This window comes from Prionailurus bengalensis, chromosome A3, assembly GCF_016509475.1.
Source record: "Prionailurus bengalensis isolate Pbe53 chromosome A3, Fcat_Pben_1.1_paternal_pri, whole genome shotgun sequence".
NCBI classification, from domain to species: Eukaryota; Metazoa; Chordata; class Mammalia; order Carnivora; family Felidae; genus Prionailurus; species Prionailurus bengalensis.
In genome coordinates, this window is record NC_057354.1 from 108216616 (window position 1) to 108237655 (window position 21040).

Sequence of the window (21040 nt, forward strand, 5' to 3'; positions counted from 1 at the left end):
AAAAACTGTAGAGCAGGGGTGCCTGGCTGGCTCAGTCAGCAAAGCATGCGACTCCTGATCTCAGGGTCAGAGTCCAAGCCCTATGTTGGGTGTAGAGATTACTAAAACATAAATGAATAAACTTAAAAAACTGCAGAACGGTAACTTCCAAGGGGAACCACGAAAACCATGGGGGAATGTGAATCTATCTAGATGTGTATAATCGGGGGAAATAAGCTCAGATATGGTTAAAGATGCACTATTGCTGCTTGTGCTGGGTCTCAGGTAGGATGCTATGTGGGAAAGCAGAAAAATTCACCACCAAACCTTGGCTCTGCCACTTAGGATCTTAGGGAAGGTTCTTTAACCTCTATGAAGCCTTGATTGTGCCATCCATAATGTAGAGGCGATAATAACAAGATAGAGTTTGGCACTGAGGAAATGCTGAATCAGTCCTACATGTAGCATCTTCTCAATGCCAAAAGACGGGTCTGGAGAGGATTTTGAAAGTCAGAGCTTTCTTTTCCACTTCTTGTTTACATCCAACATTTACATGAACGTAGGAGACATCCAGATTGGCCGGAATGGAACTCCAGCACCATCCGTTTAGAATCGGGGACTTCAAAGAGAGAGAGGTGGGGTTTTTTTGAGCACCCAGTAGAATCCAGAAGTAATGAAAGGAAGCCCAGGGCTTCAAGAGAAATGAGAAAGCCTCAACAATCTCTGCAGCTTTCTGGGTTCTTTTTGTCCTCTTAGGCTCAACAGTTTCAACCCGTGTGGTGAGACAGGATGTGTGTCACGGGCAGGGAATGAGTTTGAAGCCTGCTGAAGCCACTGTTGAGTGAAGTTCGGTTCAGGCAAATTTGTAAAGCAAGTACTCATGTGCTCATCACAGTCAACTTGACTGGCAGGCAAAACCATGAGGATAAAAATGAAAGGTGTTATGTGATTCAAGAACTAAGCACCCTGATTTTGACATCTGGCTGGGATTGATGGGTACCTATTGTGTTCTGGGGATGTAGTCAATGGAGTCCCAGTCCAGATTCTTGTCCGGATCTAGTAGACCCTCCAGGAACCCCCGTTCTAGCAAGGCTTCCGTGTACTTTCCAGAATTCCCAGAGGATGTCACTCCACATCTATGCAGATATTGGGGGAATTTACCTCTAAGGTCCTTTGTAGATTGAGGACATTCCCTAAGAGCCTGAGGTATAGTCCATCCATCCGCACAACCTGCACTCGAGGCCATGGTGTCATCAGAGCCTCGGTCATCCAAAATGAGCAGATCATGGGGCAGTGGTCTGTGCATCTTGTGCACGTTGGCAATGCCAGTCTTAAGACATGATAGAAACGTAATAAAAGCGGACCAATAGTCTATCAGGTATGATGTACGCTGGGGAGGCCCGTGTATGACCTGTCTTTTCCATTCGCTTCCAATCACTACACGCTTTCCCCTTGTGCCTGGACTGAAATCTTCACAGTCACCGCTAATTTCTCAAGTTCACACTCAAATTGATTAGTGCCTTGGGCATAGGCAGCTTCTGGAGAATAACTAGAAATCAAAGAAGATGAGGCTGGTAGTTGGATCAATTAGGGAGAAGGTGCATTGGGGTCATTGGACCATACTCTCACCCGTAGCTTTTCAGTCCTGGGTTCTACTCAGTTAAGGATAAATGCCTTCCTAGGTGACACTGGGTTCACCATGAAACTTAGTATCTTTTCCCTCCTTTTCAAATCCGTATCACTTTTTTAATACAAGAATCATAATTTCCTTAGTAAATAACCTAACTCTAAAAATTGCTTAGTTGTCATCCTTGATAATGTCCCTTTATTTTCGCCTCTCCATCCACCCAGCAAGTCTTGTCAGACCCATCTCTGAAATATATCCACACTCACCTTCTTGGTCCGGGCCACCATCACGTCTCCCGGACTCCTGCAACACTCTCCTCCTCAACTGGCTTCCTCACCTCCACTGGCTTCTTCCAATCCATGTTTCACCCAGTGGCCACACCGACATTGGAAAACAACAATCAGATCACATCACTGTGCTTCCTTAAACACTCTCATGGCTTACCGCAGCCAGAATGAAACCCAGCTTCCTTAGGGCAGCCAACATACCTTTGCCTTATCTCTGCAATCTCACTTGCTCCTCTGCCCCTTTATTCTCACCTTTCCAGCCCCATGGTCTTCTCACAGTTCCGGTCTGCAGAGAAGCCTGAGCACAGCCCCAGACAGCAGACAGCAGGCAGTATTTTACAGTGCATGCCATGGGGAGGAAAAAAAAAAAAAAAGAAAAAGAAAAGAAGGACAGAAAAGTATCTTATAGCCGACCAGTTTGTTTTCCTTTTATGGAAGCTACCAGAAGACATATGCTAATAGGTTTTAGAATACGTAGAAATCTTGCTTTGAAGGTTGGAAAAATATAGATTGCATATGGGGGGAAATACATGGGACAGCCATGTTCCCAGTCTCCAATGGGGGTGCCCTGAGCATCTGCAAGCTTTTGTGGTTGTCCTCATCTCCTTTGAATCTAAGGACAGGGTCCTGGAGAAACTCAACCAACACAATTTAAAAGGGTTCTTGGTCAGTATAGCTATTTGCATTCAAAGGAAGTTATTTTTGAAGTGTTCCTTTCGGAATTCCAATTAGAGATTTAAAACATACCCGCACATAAATGGGAAAGCTTTAAATTGAGGTATAGAATCATATTGAGGTTACTAACTTAATAGTATTTGAGCCATCAAGTAAATGTTCCATAGTACTTAGTTCATAACACATTTCAAGTTACATCTGGGCTAGTTTGGGTTAATAGTCCCTTTAATTATTCTAATGAGGCTCACTTGCTTGCCAAGCTATATTCTCATTCCATTTAGCCAATTATACTACCGTATATATTTTGATGAGCTCCCTACAAGTGGTACAAAGGGAGTCACTTCTGTCCAGGAGAGATGAAAGTTTATCTTTGTGCCTTGGAATTCATGCATTTATTCCACAAAGATTGACGAACACCGACTGTGTTCCTTGGCTGAGCACTGGAGACAAAACACAAACAAGACACAGTTTATACCCAGTTAGCATGCAGAGCGTAACTGGCAAAAGGCAGGCTCCAGGAGCATTGCACGGAAGCTGAGACACAAGGAAAAGTCAGTGTGAGCCAGGCAAAGTTTGAGTCCCCAACGGAGGAAACAGCCTGAGCAGAGACCTGGAGGCAGTGACCATGTGGCATTAGCATCCCAGATGGACTGGCTTTTATTGGGTAGTTCATCTTGACCTTGCAGATTTCTGAGTCTCCAGGATCCTAGATTCCTCTTCATCTTTAGCTTAGGTAACCTTAAATGCCCAAGAACCCGGGTTCCTCAGCTCAGGTAAATTGAGGTTTACCTGTGCCAAACATCTTTGTTGTTCTCAGGTTTAAATTTCAAATGGGAAATCCTGGAGATGCCATGCCCCAGCACCCCCAAAAAGTTAATAATGTACTTTTTATGTAACTGAGGATAGATTCGATATGAAGTGCATAGCCAATGAAAGTGTAATTCAAAAGAAACTTATTTTAGTAACTGTTGAATTACTTTAATCCTGGATTTATGAAATCATTTGGGGTTTAAAAGGGCGACTTTAATTTTTACTTGTACTTTGCTGCATTTTACTAGAATAAGGTTCACGAGGGCAAGAACCTTTGTTTTGCTTCATTGATGTTTTCCAAATGCCTGGAATAGTACTTGGCACACAGTAGGCACTCAATAAATAACTGTTGAAAGATATAGTGCTCTTATAGAGGAATCACATTCTGTGTAAGTTTCCTACATCCTGGACTCTTGACTATCAAGGGTCCATAATACTCCAATGAAAGAGGGGTTGGGGTTCCCTCAGAGTGGGCTGCAATAGTCCCAATGTTGCAAAGAAACCAAGGACAACATTGGTAAAAGGAGAGGCCTGTGGGGCTTATGATTACCTCATCAAGGTTTAGGATAAAGCTCTCTTTTTTGGTAAATGTTGTCTATATATGGCATATGGACATGACTCTTAATCTAGTCAATCCCAAGTGTTCTGTAAATCCACTTACTTTCTATTCAAAGCTCTATCTTGCAGGAGTGGGGGAGGAAGGCAGGAATTAGCCCTCAGTCTTTATTGGGGAAACACACACACATACACGGTTGTGCCAATATCCCTGGGCCAGGGGTCAGACTGGCTACGACTGAGAAGCCCATTGTTCCAAGGGCTTCAGTTTCCCTGAACACCCTGGTTTCCCTGGACGCTCCACACAGCCATCCTCTCTGTGGTCCTGATACCTTTCGGGGAGGGTACGGTCCAGCCAGTCATGTGATTATCATGATTGTCTATTTCAGTCTCTGAGATGCCCTTGAGCACTTTGAGCCCACAAAGTCAGCCTGCTAGCCTGTCCTCCTTTCTGGATCCATTGCATCATTTCAATGAACTCAACCACCTCTGCTTTGTGCCCAGCAGAAAAATCCCCAAGGCAAAAGAATATAGTCCGGCTACCAGCATGCAGATAGAAGCGGGACAGAGAGGACGTGAAGAGAACAAATAGATCGTCTCAATAAATTATTCTCTTCCCTGCAGGACCGAGCGGCCATTTCAATCATTCTTCATTGATAAGCCAATTAAGAAAACACTCCTAAGAGAAGTCCAAGGACTGGGGACCCAATGCCTGACTTTGGCAACATTTGCTCACAGTAAATAGAAAGCAAGGAACCGTTGGGCACATCACTCCTTGCTCTGAGCTCACTTTGGCTGGAAGGCAGGGGGGGGCTCTGTTTTTGCCAGCACACGTTTGAATGTAACTGAACCCCCCTGGCTTCTGGGCATCTTTGTGGTGTGTGAACCCTTCAACCTTCTGTCACTCGAGGCTTTTTTCCATTCTCACCTCGAATCCCTAGGAAGCTTCTCAGAAACTTCAAAAGTCACTCACTCAGACACTGCTTTGGTGGTTGGAATATAAATGTTGAAGTGTCTTGACATCTTCTATGGGGATCTTTAAAGAAGACTTCAAAGAAACAGCTCTCCTGCTTTGAGCATTTCCCACATAAGTAATAAATGAAAATAATTCCCCTTGCTATATGTCTCTGATCTCATTCAGAGGGATGGGCTTATTAAACAGACCTGAGAGATTGCTGAGGAATCTCTCCACAGGCCCTGAGAGCCTGTGTGGTCACTGGAATCATTTAACCTCTTCCAAAAGGCTTATGTGACAATAGGTGGACACTGTCATTTGGAAATCAGGCTTTATTTGTAGGGGACGGGAGGGGGGAGGGGGTAGATGATCATTATCGTTATCCTTCCGCAAGTACCAAAGCAGCTTTTATAATAAAGAAAAACATATCTGGCACGAAAATAAAATCTGAAACAATGTCTTACTTCCGGATATGGCATCTTCCCCTATTTTACAGAGTAGCATTAGCACACCTTGTGTGCAGGAAACAGGATAATGTCAGAGGGAAAAGGAAAAGCTTAGAAGTTCGCTAGTGTCCACCCTTCTATTTAGAAATAAGGAAACACAATAGAAGGATTTTAACTTTTGTCCTATACCCTGACATAGGAAAAAGATTGAGAAAAAAATGAAGCAAATTGAGTCGGAGTCTGATCCTCAGCTCCTTATCATAAAAATAGAATAAAAGTCCCTGTCTCACAGAGCTTTTGAGAAGGTTAAATGAAATCATACCGGGGCGCCTAAGTGGCTCAATCGGTTGAGCATCCGACTTTGGCTCAGGTCATGATCTCACTGCTCACGAGTTCGAGACCCGCACTGGGCTCTGTGCTGACAGCTCAGAGCCTGGAGCCTGCTTCAGATTCTGTGTGCGTGTGTGTCTCTCTCTCTGCCCCTCTCCCACTCGCTCTGTCTCTCTCTCAAAAATAAATAAAAACATTAAAAAAATTTTAAATGAAATCGTACCTGGGGGGAAAAAAGACATAGCCCACTTACTGGCACACCTTCAGTGTGAAGTAAATGTTAACTACTAAGGAGGTTACCACAATGCTGGCTCAGAACAGGGACCTCAATCCAGCTGCACATCAGAATTTTCTGGGATATTGCTTCAAAAATACTGCAGCCTGGGCCCTGCTGCAGACATTGAGTCAATTGGTCTCAGGAGGGGCCTAGTTAAGATGTGGCTGAGAAATTCACCAGGTGACTTTCTTTTTTAATTTTTTTTAATGTTTATTTACTTTTGAGAAAGAGAGACAGTGCGAATGGGAGAGGGGCGGAGAGAGAGGGAGACACAGAATCCGAAGCAGGTTCCAGGCTCTGAGCTGTCAGGACAGAGCCCGACGCGGGGCTCGAACCCACGAACCGTGAGAGCATAACCTGAGCCAAACTCGACGTTTATCCAGCTGAGCCACCCAGGCGGCCCTCACCAGGTGATTCTTCATGTGCAGCCAAGATTGAAACCCGCTAGCCTAGGAGGTCCAGGGACAAAGGAGACACCGTGGTTCCTTAGCATGGGCTGACTACCAGAGAGATGATAAAGGAAGAGAGAGGAAAAATTTTTTAAGTACCATGGAAAGAAGTTTGACACACACAAATAGCAAGTGTGTGGCTGCCACAAAAGATAAATTATAACCAACCTAATGGAAGCAACTAGTAAGTCTCAGCAAGAGTCTTACTAAAACAACAGAATTCCTACTCTGTGCACATGGGTAAGGAGACCCGTTACCACTGCGGAAAGAAAGCACACCCAGACTAACAAGAGGGCAGTCATTTAATGCAGAAATCCAGTTAACAGAAAGAGACAGAGATTAACCAACAGGGAAGACATCGAACAATACTGCATAGTGTCACGGATTAGCTCTTACACGGTTGGTCTGTTCTTCTTAGGATTTGGATGCCGGTACAAAGACAGAGAAGAGACTTCCATTAAAAATAAATAAATAAATAAATAAATAAGGCAACAGAAGAGGAATCTTCCCGTGACAAGGAACACCCACCAATGATGCACAGATATTTGGTGCTGACACAAGACACCATTAGGACACGTGCCGAAGGGACCGCATTAAAACTTAACAAGCGTGGTACAATGACAAGAAAATTATACTTGCTTTGTTACGAACCCTTTTGCAAATAGAAAGGACTCTCGGGTAATTGTTATATACAAACTTTCTGAAATAAATGGCAATCATACAAATTTTCCCATTGCAATTTCCCCTTTTTTCTAAACCTAGAAATGTTCCATGGCACTGCTCCCAATTTCTCACAGTCAAAGCATAAATAGTCATTAAAGCACTTGAATCCACAGTAGTCTTGTCCGTAGAAAGGTATGGAGGTTTTGCGTGATTTTCTATCAGTCGTCCAGAAAGGGCTGGCAGGCAACGGTTCGGAACGTAAAAGACCGCTTTGTGCTTGGGATCCCGACTTGAATTCCACCACGTTCCTCTCAGGAGTCGTCAGCACTGTGGACGGGCCACCGAGCAGTGAACTTGAGTGCGGACAGTCATACCGTGGAGTCCCTGCCAGACTTTAGATGTGCAATCTTGGTCCGGCTAATAAACGGATAAGCGATGCACAGACCTCCAGCTGCCACGATAAAGCCCAAACTGCACCAGGCACAAAAGATGGACCAGCTGTAGCCATGTTCCACGTCATCAGGCAGGCTATAAATGAGCTTCGGGAGCCGGTGCAAGTCGTAGGAGATGCTGGCAGCATACGTACAGAGGGAGATGGTGCAAAATATCCCTATAAATAATGCAAAAGAGAACACGGTTACGGTGTTGCCTGCTAGAAGGCAAGTGCCACACGGGCCTCTGTGAAAATCGGGCCAACTGATGAGGTGGTCACTCCAAATTTGTAAAGGAGCTGTAATTTCCACACTGGAAGTCGCCTGAATTCGTTCCACAAACACTGGAGAAACTTTCGTGCGCCAGGCTGTACACGAGGTGCTGGAGGTAGAAGAGGAAAGAATACAGGAGGAAATTCCGACATCTTGAATTATTCAGAATTAGCTTGCTTGGATTTTATGTATGTTTGAACTTATTTTTGGCTTTTGTTCTTTTTTTTTTTTAATTTTTTTAATGTTTATTTATTTTTGAGAGAAAGAGAGAGAGACAGAGAGAGAGCACGAGAAAAGGAGAGACACAGAATCCGGAACAGGCTCCAGGCTCCGAGCTGTCAGCACAGAGCCCGACGCGGGGCTCGAACTCACGGACCGTGAGATCATGACCTGGGCCGAAGTCGGAAGCTTAACCGACTGAGCCACCCAGGCGGCCCCTTGGCTTTTGTTCTTAAAACAATAAAATAAAAATTCTAACTATTTTTGAGGAAACGATCTTTTCTATAATCACTCACACCTAATACGAGAGTCTTCCTTTCCCCTTACTCTGTACCTGATGGGATGCATTTTTATGCAGTTACAAGCATCACACAAAGTCTATTTTCTTTTTCAATTACTATTTTCATTAGTATTTACCATGTTCCCTGTAAGTAATATCTTACATGAAATTTTCAAGTGCTAAATTATGTTTTAAGGTACAGAGCATGGTATATACTAAGGCCTCAACAAATCATTGTAGGTTTTTGTCAATGGATGAATAAAAGCTTTTAAGTGATATAAATTAAATCCAGGATGTTGGAATTGATGTAAAATATCTGAGTTAGGAGATAATATACTTCAACCATTCAGAATATAGGAGGCAATTTGAGTGACATAAAGAAAATGGACAGGGACCCCTGGGTGGCTCAGTCAGTTGAGCGTCTGACTTCGGCTCAGGTCATGATCTCAGGGTTCGTGAGATCGAGCCCCACGTCCGGCTCTGTGCTGACAGCTCAGAGCCTGGAACCTGCTTCGGATTCTGTGTCTCCCTCTCCCTCTCTGCACCTCCCCTGCTTGCACTCTGTCTCTCTCAGAAATAAACATTAAAAAAAAAAAAGAAGAAAAGAAAAAAAGAAAATGGACAGACCCCAAATTTTACTTTTTTGTACCAACACACGTATGTATAATTGTCTTTCCAGAACGCTAAAATCAAGACTTTGATAAAAATTCCCCAAACACAGTATTTTTAGTACTTAAGTGGTGTTCCAAGGATATAGATGGTCTATTCCACTACAATGGACTGCCAGGGGTGGTCCTTTTGATGGGCAGGGGATCAGAATGTGGCAGTTGCTGACGATGGGTAATGAAAACAGAAATGAACACCTAGTGCAGTAATGGGATGCCCAGTTCTGTTCCAAGTCCGGTGCCTCTCTGCTTCATACTTTGGTTTATCCCAGCGTACAATGGAGGTTGTATCTATTTGCTTGAAAATTGCATTGAGGATATATTGAGCATCTCCATAGGTAATAGATTTGAGGGCTAAAAAGAGAGGGCCTAAAGTAACAGATTTCCCTCCATCCTTTTCAATAGAGCTCTGGCGATCAGAAACCAAATTCAGTGTAAGCAGCAATTGGGAGAAAATAAAGGTGACCTTAATGCCATTTTTAAGTGCCAGAATTCTGCCTGCACTTAAATCACATAAGGGCACATTGCCTGAATCCTTTTCTAATTGTGCATTTAGAAAAGAAATGTTTCAAATTAAGAGGATACTTGATCTGAGATAATTTGATATTTCCGACTCTTTGTCTAATTCTGTTTTTCCAAAAAGGATCCAATAGTATCTTCTGACTTCCTGCTCCAGATTATTATGGCAAACATATCATTTTGAGTTCCCCAAAGATCAGATGGAAATAATTCTTCCATAAAGGAACAGGCCAGTCGAAAAATAATACTCCTCTGCTTTTTTCAAGCCTCGTGAAGAGCAAACGTTCTTACGTTTACATGAATGTTTTCACTGGCACTAAAACAAAGCCAGTGTTTCTATATAACAAAGTCCTTCTAAGGAATGCTGGTCATAGAACAATAAGGCAGTTAGAAAAAAATGATCTCTGGAGTATCAACAGGTAAAATATCATAATAGAACAATGACCCATTCATAGGAAAAACAACTCTATTCTGCATTCAGCTGTCTGCACAGAGCTGAATGCCTAAAAGCAAGGCTTTTTACAAGTAATGTAGGTTTAATGACCTCTGAAAACTTGAGTTCAAACTAAGACTTTTAAGCATCCTTTGATGTCCAAATGCATTGGGCTGAGATGCGGGAAATGTGTATTCTGGTCCCCAGATCTACCGCTGATCACTGTGTGACCTTGAAATTACCCAAGTCTTAGTTTCCTCAACCGGGAAAAAGAAATGGGGACTTAGTTACTGCAGACCCTTACAGTATCAGATTTCTGTGATTCTGTTATTCCAAAATAAAGGCACAGAGCAAGAACATTCCCCACCCCCCCCACACACACACCAAAAAAAGAATGCCATGTATATACTATATATGCTCCCGTTGATTTTATACTGAACATTGATTTTATTAGCACCTCTCCCCTGCCAACTCCATAAAATTGCTTTTGGTGAAATGAATTTTAGTATAACACCACCGGTTTACACTGAATAGAAGCGGATTATAAGAAATCATCTACCCTGAAGGCTTAACCAGAAGGATGATTTTCTCTGCCCCTGGTGTCATGAATGATTGTGCCTTATGTCTACGGAGCTCATGGAGACTGGGAAAGATGTCACTAACAGAAATTCCTTTCTCTGGGGCGCCTGGGTGGCTCAGTCAGTTAAGTGTCTGACTTCATTCAGCTCAGGTCATGATCTCATGGCTTGTGAGTTTGAGCCCCGCACTGGGCTCTGTGCTGACAGCTCAGAGCCTGGAGCCTGCTTTGCATTCTGTGTCTCCCTCTCTCTCTGCCCCATCCCCACTCATTCTCTCTGTCTGTCTTAAAAAAATAAATAAAACATTAAAAAAAAAAAAGAAATTTCTTTCTCTGACCAAGTTCCTGAAACTCCCTAAAGCTAATCAGTGGCCCACCATGAGCAAAAGTTGGGCACTTCATGTCATGCTTTTTGCTACTGATCTCACCCTCGGACCCATCTTGCCTTGCAAACCCAATTGTCCCTTTGTCGTATTTGTATTACTTGTATTTATTTTATGGTGAAATATCTATGTCTCTCAAGTTCTTTTTGGAAGAGGACACTTGTCAGATCTGGATGAAAACCTGCCTTATTTTCTGCTGCCTTTACTCACTTTGCTTAAAGTTGGCAGGAGGGTTACTGCGAACCCACAAAAATTCCCCCGTCTGCCCTTCTCCCTTCCCACCAGTGCTCTCACAAGCTGCCCTTCGGTGACATTTTTAATTCTTCCAAGATGCTTTTGAAATTGTTCTGAGAAAGAGGAAAGCAAAGATGAACAAAACAGCATACGCGAGAGTTCCTCTTTTTCAGACTCTCACATCGTTCAGAGAGCTTGAACATAGGTCATTGCCACAGCTGATTTTTGTGGGATGGGAAGGCCTGTTTGTGATTATTTCCAAGAAATGTACTGACAGGAGACAAAACATTGTTTCCACCTTGCCCAAAAAGACTTTATAAGAGAGGCCTAACCCACCGAAGATATTTTAAAAAGGAAAAAAAAAAAAACTCCAACACTAAAGACACCAAGAAAGAGTGTTGATCATATTATAGGATTAAGGTCCACTTTCATGACCTTATTTTACCTTAATCACCTCTTTAAAGACCCCATCTCCAAATCCAGTCACACTCTGAAGTAAGGGGGGTTAGAACTTCAAACATCCGAATTTGGGTAGGGATACAACCCAGTCTGTAACATCATCTGTGGGTGTAGTCAATGCATGAAGTATATTTCTATTCCTTTCATAGGTCTTAGCAAGAGTTTATTATTTTAAATGTTACTTGATCAGTTATTCAGTGATTAGTTATCAAGCATCTACTATGTCCCAATCCAGTTCTGATTATATTAGAGGTGGTTTAACGAGTCCTTATTGGTCACAGCCATGATGGGTTTGACGTCGCCATGATCAGGAACCCACTTCGCTTTCCAGCATGCATCTCAGGGCAAGGTAGTAGAGACCTCCTAGACTTTGGTAAGTTCCACATAGAGTCTAATAGAGCTGAGCACATGGAGTCAACAAAACCTGATGAATGAAACTGACTTCTACAACACACTGAGTTCTACCAATCTAAGGACCAGTTCATCCCAAATTACCCCGTGTAGGACTTACCCCCTAGAGCCAGTTATTGCTGTTAATGCTGCATTTTTATCATTAGCAATCTAATTAATGCAAGGTATGGGGAAGGGGTATGAAAAGATAAATAAGGTACCACGCCTGCACTCAGAAAGTTCAAAATCTAATGGTCCTTCCTGATGATCCATGGGGAGAGACGTCGTCTCTCCTCCATTCTTCTCCGAGGCGTTCCTTCCCTTTCGCTCACTCCCTGACCAGCCAGAAGTCCCCCTCAGCTACCACTGACAGTCTTCAGCCCAGCTGGTGGTGCCTGGGGAGAGAGGTTCTTGAGTCCCAGCCTCGGTCATGGTTATTGCTGGTAGCATCTTCAAAACAGTGAATAATTGGGGGTATAGCTCAGGGGTAGAGCATTTGACTGCAAAAACAGTGAATAATTACTGGTTCTGAAAAGCCCTGTATGCAACTCCTTTTCTTATAAAATATTAAAAAGTTTTCTACCAATATTCTTAATTAGAAGATACCAGGATATCACAGAATTATAGGGTTGGAAGGGATCTTTTGCGGATCAGGATGGAAGTAAATTTATGCAGCCGTCCCAGATCATCAACCTAATTTCCTTCCCTGAAATCTTCAAGGTGCCTGTGGCCAGCTGGCAAGCTGTAATTAGGGTAACTGGGCCCACTCTTCTGACCATCCTCCTTTGATGTGCTTAACAGTCCGAAAGGAGTGAGGCCGCCTCACCCTGGTTAGCCTGCTTGATAAATAACACAACCGCAACACCCCAAGGCATAAACATTGATTTTTTTTTTCACTCCTTCAAAAGACAGCCTGCCCATCATTCTGGTCTCTTTGCTCTTCCCGCAAAAATGCCTCCTGCGATTTTTCACGCAGATTGCCCAAAAAGCCATTCCTCAATTGTCTTTCCTAAATGAATAGGCAAGACTAACAGAAACAGACAAAACTTAAAAAAATAAAATAAAATAGAAGGTCCTAAATCTGCAATTATTAAATCCAAAACATCCACTCTTTTCCTGAAAGGTTGCAGCAATCTTGTTTAATGCAAACCCTGACCTGATGTGACATGAGTCTATTTATAGTCCTTATTGATCCTGCTTCATGTGAATATTCATATGTTTTGCTGCAGAAATGTTAATGTGTTTGATTTCAGACCCTGCTGAGGGTGTTAGATAATATAAGGTATATTCACCATATTTACTTTTCTAAAATGAAACTTAAAAATCCTGAATTCCAAAACACATCTGGCCCCAAATGTTTCAACTGAGGTCCTAAGGACCTGTGGTTTTAGGTCATAATCAATGGATAACCTAGATAATTTCATTTATCTACTACAGCGAAGTCTTTTTTTTTCCCTCTTTAATGCATCAAAGCAAAGGAAGGGATAACCCAACATGGGTGTTGACTGTCCCCGAGCTTTGCTGGGCAGCCTGGGCTCTGTCACTTTTTGTCGGCTGTCACAACACTCACTGGACAGCCCTGCCTGTGAAGGGGAATGACCCAGTGGGCAGTGAGGCCCCCATCGAGAAAGGCCCAAGCTTTACCCAATTTTTGAGATTCCCAAGATTTTAAAAGATAATAAAACAAAAGCAACAGCAACATAAACGTTACATTTTAAAATGTTTGCTTTGAATAAGTTAACCCTTTTAAAGATTTGTGTATATATAACTGAAATTATAAGTATCATGATTATGTCACCACGGCGATGCATCATTGAATGTTGATGGAAATAGGCTTTCACAGCACCCCGAGAGCAGAAGATAAACTGGAGGATGTCTTAATCCCTCAGTCCTCTGCTCGGGCCTCTTCGATCGTGTGGGGGGGGGGGGGGAGAGCTCAGAGGCCATGAAGTCAAAAGGCTGTATCTGGGGGGGCTCTGGGGGATGTGAGGCCTTCCCTGAGTCCTGCTGGAAGGCCCCTGGAGAGGCCCCAAAGTGGGGGAAGGGGCCCAGAACGCGGCTTCCATTGTGAACAGTCAGCAGCACTGCTGGTCCACATGTGGGTAATCAAGAGCTGTCTGTATGCAATAAGGCAAAAGGAGGAAGACTGTTTCAAAGTTTCCATTTTAACATCTCAAACTGTCACATCCCTGATGCTCTCCATTGAAGGTTTGGCTAATAAGTTCAGGCGGAGAACGAAGATGCCAGCGCATTAGAAGGGGCTAAGTTTAGCATCAGAAATCTGTGGGAGAGATGCTGACAAGCGCTGCTGAAGACACTTCTGCTTAATTAAAATCAATTCTTTTAACCCTTAGTTGCTCTCTTCCACTGCTACTACATATGAACATCCTCCAGCTAATTTATCTCGTGCAGTGGATTAATGTCGCTACCCCGGCATTTACAAAGGAAATATAAAGGCACGATTTGAAATAGCAAAAATCAAACAAACCTCTCTAAACCCTACAAGGAAGGGAACAGATGAACACAACACAGCATATCCACCCCTCGGAAGAGCATGTAACTATGGAATACCATTGAAAACAACAGAGCAAAAAAACAGAACAATGTGGGGAAAGCTTATGGCAGGATGTTATTTTTTTTCCTAATTTTTTATAATGTTTATTTATTTTGAGAGAGACAGAGACAGAGACAGAGAGCCAGAGCACAAGCAGGGAAGGGAAAGCAGGCTCCGGGCTCTGAGCTGTCAGTAGAGAGCCCGACGCGGGGCGCGAACTCACGAGCCTTGAGATCATGTCCCAAGCCGAAGTCGGACTCTTAACCAACTGAGCCACCCAGGAATTCCCCTTTCTTTTTTAAATTTTTTTTAACGTTCATTTATTTTGAGAGAGACAGAGACAGAGTGCAAGTGGGGAAGGGGCAGAGAGAGACAGGGAGACACAGAACCCAAATGGAGGATGTTAAATGGAAGCCCAGAAGACCAAATACTTTACTGTGATCATGGTTACGAACATCTTTTTTTTTTTTTTAAATGAGGCAAACTCATGGGCAAGATTTGGTCCAGAATAAGAAAAATATTTCAACAACCTCCTTTTTCAGGTGGTGGGATCTACAAGAGGATTTTCTCCTTATTCCCAAATGTTGGGACAACCAAACATTTGTTTGGCCAACCAAAAGCCAAGAAAACTGGACGATGTTATGTTGTGTCTGTTAGTCCTTCAGGACTGGTCATCAGACTTCAAGTTTCTAAGCCTGGGGTATGTTTTTTTTTGGCTGTTGTGGGGTTTTTGTGATTGTGGCTATTGTTTTGCTTGTTTCGTTTTTGTTTAACAATTGCACATGGGCTTTTGATGATAAATCCTGAGGATGCCTGAGTCAATCTGGCTCGGAGTTCTAGTCCACATGAGGATCAGAAATAAGGGCTGAGCATGGAAATGTGGAGCGGGGGCAGGACGCTTGGCTGCTAGCCTTTCTCCCTGCCTACCCAGTGCTCAACAACCACCCCCCTTTATTTACAACCAGTCCGGCCTGCGACCTTCCTAGGAACTCTCACTAGCCCTGGCTTTTATGGCCCAGTGATTTATTTTACTGCTAACGATTGTTTTATATCTAAGAGCATCCTAAATTATTTATGCATTACCCATATTAAAGTGTGCTTTAAAACCACCACTAAGGTTTTCTTGTCTATAGCTTCTCTCATTTTCCTGACAAGGGGATATAAGGTGAGTCTTTCCAGGGTTGGGAGGGGAGGCGAATCTGCAGTTCTTTGATGTATACACGGACGAGAGTCAGGAAAATGGGGGCTCAACCAATAATGGGAGGGAAGAACATGGATGAGATTTTTAACAACCATTAGGACCCAGCAGAGGCTTAAAGGGATCCTCTGGGCAGACAGGCCTCTCTGCTTTTTGCTACCCTGACTCATCCGTTCTGCAATTTGGATTTTAAATGAGGTACCCAATGGCTAGTCTGGAGGGTTCAAATCTTCCTCCAAAACCTCAGGACCTAGAATTTTAGCCTCCCTGTGCTACAATCTAAGAGCATTCACCAAAATATGGAAAGCTCAACTTGGTTTTCTGCTCAGACTACTCAGGGGCCGTGTGACCTCAGACGGTTCTGTCAGGGTGCTTACGACAACACAACGACGATGACCCATCTTGCTCACAGAGAGAGTAAGGGGCTGAAGGAAGGGCCCCTGCCTGTGACTTGGGTTACTTAGGCTGCCGATTGTCCGACCACACCAGAAAGCAAAGCGCCACCTACCTGTCAACCCCGAAAGAAGGACAGACAGGAAATGGTGCCAGCCAATGGTGTCAGGCATCACTGCCTCCAGTTAACCGGTGGGGGAGCGGCTATTAAGGAAGAAGCGCTAGCAAACCCAGGTGTGGTCGTTTGAAAAACTGAACTCCAGAGAAATAGGCAATAGGCTCGTTCAAAATGGCGACACATGCAGAGTCATATTGGCTCCGATACTGAGTATACTTGTGAAACTGTTAATTTGGCATTTACTAATCACTAATACATTAATTACCTTGTGAAAGAGGAGAAGGGAAAAAAAGGTTTCTTCCCTGTAGCCGCCTTCAGTGTTAGCTGTCAACTCAGCTCCTGACTCCTTTTTAGACAAAAGCACACCCTTCACCTGCTAATCAAAGAGACCACAGGCCTGTCTCCACACACTACCCCCTTTCCAATACCCTGCTTGAAGATCCCTCTTCTGCTTAAAACCTGGTGGCTTCCATTACCGTTGGATTGAAATCCAGCCACTGCCTGTATCTCCCACCTCAAGAGACACTATCCTTTTTCTCCCTGCCCTCCAACCACACTGGTCTTCTTTCCATGGCTCAAGATACACCAAGCCACCCCTGCCTCAGGATGCGGCTCACCCTGCAGCACATGCCCGCCCTCTGCCGGATGCTTTCCATGATTTAGCTGGGAAATCACCTCAGCCAGGTGTTCCCTGAGACCCCTATTCCACCTTCTTTGTTTTCCTCACAGTATTTATCATTAGCACAAGTTATGGTCTCTGTCTCCCTGCGACAGAAATGCAGAAGGATTCTGTTTGCCTTATTCATGGTGTCTCTGGTACCTAGAGTAGCAAGTCCTCAAAAAACATCTGTGGAGTAATTTGTGTGTAAAAATTACACCACAGTGCCTGGGTGGCTCAGCCGGTTACGCATCTGACTCTTGGTTTTGGCTCAGGTCATGATCTCACGGTTCGTGGGTTTGAGCCCCACGTCCGGCTCTGTGCTGACAGTGTGAAGCCTGCTTGGGATTCTCATTCTCTCTTTCTCTCTCTCTCTCTCTCTCTCTCTCTCTTTCTCTCTCTGCCCCTTCCTCACTCATGCTGTCTTTGTTTTCTAGAAAGAAAGAAAGAAAAAAAGAAAGAAAGAAAGATGACACCAAAGACACCATCACTAAGAGAAGTACTTTGAGTTAACTTTCAGCCTTGGGGGCGGGTTGTGCTGATCACTCTTTCTCTCCTTCTGGGATCCTGATAAATGATGACCAGGGCTTGCCAGGAGTCCAGGCCAGGGCTAGGGACATGGTATGAAGCAGAGACAGAAAATACAGGGCTGGCTCATACGGAGATCAAGCCCAAGACATTTCTGTCCAACTTTCTCGGGGCCCACAGTGGAGAAACCAGGCCTGTACTATTAACACTGCTGTTTTCTTTAAATTGTGTATTACCCACAAAAGCCAAACGACCTCTGGTTGCTCTTTGCACAAGTGACAGCAAAATTAACAGAGTGAGGCTGGCCACAGGCAGGCAGCCTCCACTTTTGCTGAGGTGTTGGGCGTACCTGTCATGAGGAAAAGGAGTCCGGCCACGTGTTGGGTCAAGCTTTCCTCCCAGAAGAAACTGACCGTGGCCACGATGCAGCCACAGAGCAGGACGGCTACAGCCATGCCCAGGAAGCCGGCAGTGATTCTTCTCAAGTCTACTCTCGAAACACAAACATTCCGAATGAAAAGCAGAAGCAGCAAAGTCATTGAAAACCAGAGAACGAAGAGCTTTGTATACACATTGTCAAAACTAGTAAGTGACCCAGGCAGTCTTAGGGTCTGTGGGGCTGAGGTGGTTTAGGGAAGTCTCTCCCCAGGTATTCCAGAAGAGGACAGATGGGGTCCAGCAAATCCAGGGGGCAGAGTCTACCTTCTCTGAGTCCACGGAGAAGTCTGTACCCCACGGAGAGTAGGCCAGAGGACAATGTCAGGGTAAACCTGGGTAATAGATAGCAAGTTCCTTAATGTACTGAAAGTGAGGTAGGTAAGAGAAATATCTTTACTTCCCTTAACAGAGTGATGGAAATGTAGCTTACCACCACTATAGTGGCTCTACTTAATCTGGCTTTTGAGAAAGAGCCCACAAAGTGTGTTACAGTGAAATATGGTTTTACCTGAGCACCTTGATGGCCAATTGTTTTATTTCTCGTTTACATCTATTTTCAAAAAGGATTTGAGAAAGTGGATGCAATCGTGGTGACTGAAATGGGGCCCAAAGTGCACATATGGGATATCTGCTCGTAAACTCCCTCTCCCCTTAAACACAGGCCCCACAACCCAAGTACCCATTTCCACAGGCTGAGGAGAGACCTTTCTCATGGCCAAGTGTCTGCCGTAGACACAACTGGCAGGTATGGTCTGTCACAAAGACGCAATCGGGATCCCGGAGCCAAAAACCCAGCCCCTCCACCACCTCCTAGGCAAAACCAAGAGATGGACGGACTGCAGGCACCTGACGTATTGTCACTCTGATTGCTACCCTCAAGCAGTGCTCTGATTGCCCACCCTCTGCTATTTCACTTCTTCTATCTCCTTACCTTTTGTTTGAACAAATGTACATTTTTAAAATTGTTAGCTGAATACCTGTGACCCTTCTTAAAACAATAGATCTCAAGCAGAGATCTGGTGCCCCTGAGGCCAGTCAATAGCTCTGGGCACCCTTGGACCATTCCTTTTTTTTTTTTTTTAAATTTATTTTAATTTAATTTAATTTTATATATGTATATATTTTTATTTTTTAATTTTATTTAAATACAAGTTAGTTAACATATAGCTTAATAATGATTTCAGGAGGAGAATTTAGTGATTCATCCCTTACTTATAACACCCATTGCTCATCCCAACAAGTGCCCTCCTTAATGTCCATCCCCCATTTATCCCATACCCCCCACACCTCCCCCCAGCACCCTCAGTTTGTTCTCTGTATTTAAGAGTCTCCTATGGTTTGTCTCCTCTCTTTTCATCTTATTTTTCCTTCCCTTCCCCTATGTTCATCTGTTCTGTTTCTTAAATTCCACATATGAGTGATATCATATATTTACTTTCAAAGGGATTTCCCATTTTCAGCTCAGAGCATTAAATGAAAGCAGAGCATCTCTGCCTAGATGAGGAAGTGTAGACACCTCAGACCAAGGGCCAGGGACAGTGATAATTTAAAGGGGCTGAGTTTAATGTTAAGGGTATAAGTCATTTGGAGACATCCACATCTGAACAGGGGAAATGTCAGAAGAGTTCAGTCATTAGTATCTCAACTCCCTAAATTCCCTGTGGTTTCAGTAGTAACTCTGTTGTCTATGACCATTAAAAGGTACAAGGTTCAGATATAATCCACATAGGATTTGCAACAGTACCAGACATGTTAAGCTTATCTGATAAACATGGTACAAATCACCAAATATAACTTTCTCAGAAAGGGCTATGCATGCAGATACCGAAAGTCTCTTTCTGGGAGAACCTCAAAGAGGATGAAAGGAACACTCAAATACCGTCTTGCTGGACAACAGCAGGGCACAGACTCCTTGAGTACAGAGGTGACGCTCTTTCTCAGGTTCCTATGTCTATCTTTTCTCACCAGACAGAAAAATCAGTGACTGTGTGGCTTTCTAGACTTGTTGATTAAGGTAAAGAACTCCAAACACGCTCATAAAGAATTCAGATGTGAGAACACTTAGATAAAACTCTCAGATCTGCTGAGAAATGCTTGTTAAGATCAGCCAACAAGAGAGAGTTCTCAGGGAGTCATAGCACTAAGGAAAAAACCACATTTCAGCCAATGACTTTCCAAGTCCTAAATCTGCCAATCAGAAAATGTGTAACATTGAGACTGCTGCTGGAGCCGTGTCATAAGAGCTTCCATGGTCGGGTGTGGAGTTCAAAACAGAGCCTTTCATCTGCAGAGATTTCCTCACAAAATGAGGTTCTGCTTGGTTTTCTGCAGTGGCCTTGTCCACCCAACTGGATCACCAACGTCCTCGCTGCTTATTTCATTGGCAAATGATAGTGTCGGCCTCCGATTAGAGTCTAGTTTTTTTCTTTTTTTTTTTTTTTTTTTTTTTTGCTTTCCTGAGTCATCTATCACCAGGCAGCATGAGTCAGCAATTTTCAGGTAGATATCTGCCCTCTTTAGTATCACATGGCATGGTCCTTTCTAGATTTTCACATTTTCCTGACAGTGAAAAAGAGTAGTTCCCATCATTGAGATGTCCTCTGATAACAGACCTCCTCTGAGAAAATTACAACATGCACTCATAAAGATATTTTGGCAGAAATACCAAGGTCTGAGATAGACGTGGTAGCTAAAATGAATATTCTACAAACGAAACAAAACTGAGAGTACCTAAGGTATAATCTCCTTGGTTTACTAACCTAAGTGGCAGAGCAGATCTTCATGCACGATGACTTGGTAAAGAAAAGATGCAGGAGGCCATTTCGGTACAGATGCCCCCAGGGCAGAAACACACACACATACACACACACACACACACACACACACACACACTGCCCTGTCTCGAAAAGCCTCAGGCCTGATTTTCACACGTTCCACCTGTAAACAAGTTGTGACTGCAGCCTAGCGAAATGAAATGACTCCCTGAGTCTCTGACCAAGTCGGATTGGGCCCACGTAGAATCAGCACAACGTCCTTCCGTCCAAACCTGAGAGGGCTGGTGGGAATACTTTTTGTGCGGCAAGACACCATTTCCTCTCTGACCCGTTCCCAGAAATACTCACGAAGCAGGTGCCATTCATCTTGCTGAATTGTCTTGGTTAAATTGAAAGGAATGTTTCGTAAGCGGATTGGCTGAGAAAAGTGGTACTTGATGGCTGTGCATCGCTGTGCAATACC

The 21040-nt window shown here is 43.7% G+C and overlaps 1 protein-coding gene across 2 annotated transcripts in view; it reads right to left on the reverse strand.

Moving 5' to 3' along the window:
* Positions 1–6674: 6674 nt before the first annotated feature.
* The window catches only part of TMEM178A (transmembrane protein 178A), a 51670-nt gene continuing 37304 nt past the window's right edge, over positions 6675–21040 (reverse strand). The window contains exons 2-4 of one of the 2 annotated variants that reach the window (XM_043604106.1): positions 20926–21039; positions 17715–17852; positions 6675–7663 (exon numbers count right to left, since the gene is read on the reverse strand). In XM_043604106.1, the coding sequence (XP_043460041.1) occupies positions 7422–7663; positions 17715–17852; positions 20926–21039 (494 nt within the window). In that variant the 3' untranslated portion in view covers positions 6675–7421. The remainder of the gene's footprint in view (positions 7664–17714; positions 17853–20925; position 21040) is intronic. The other variant, XM_043604107.1, reaches the window with a different exon arrangement.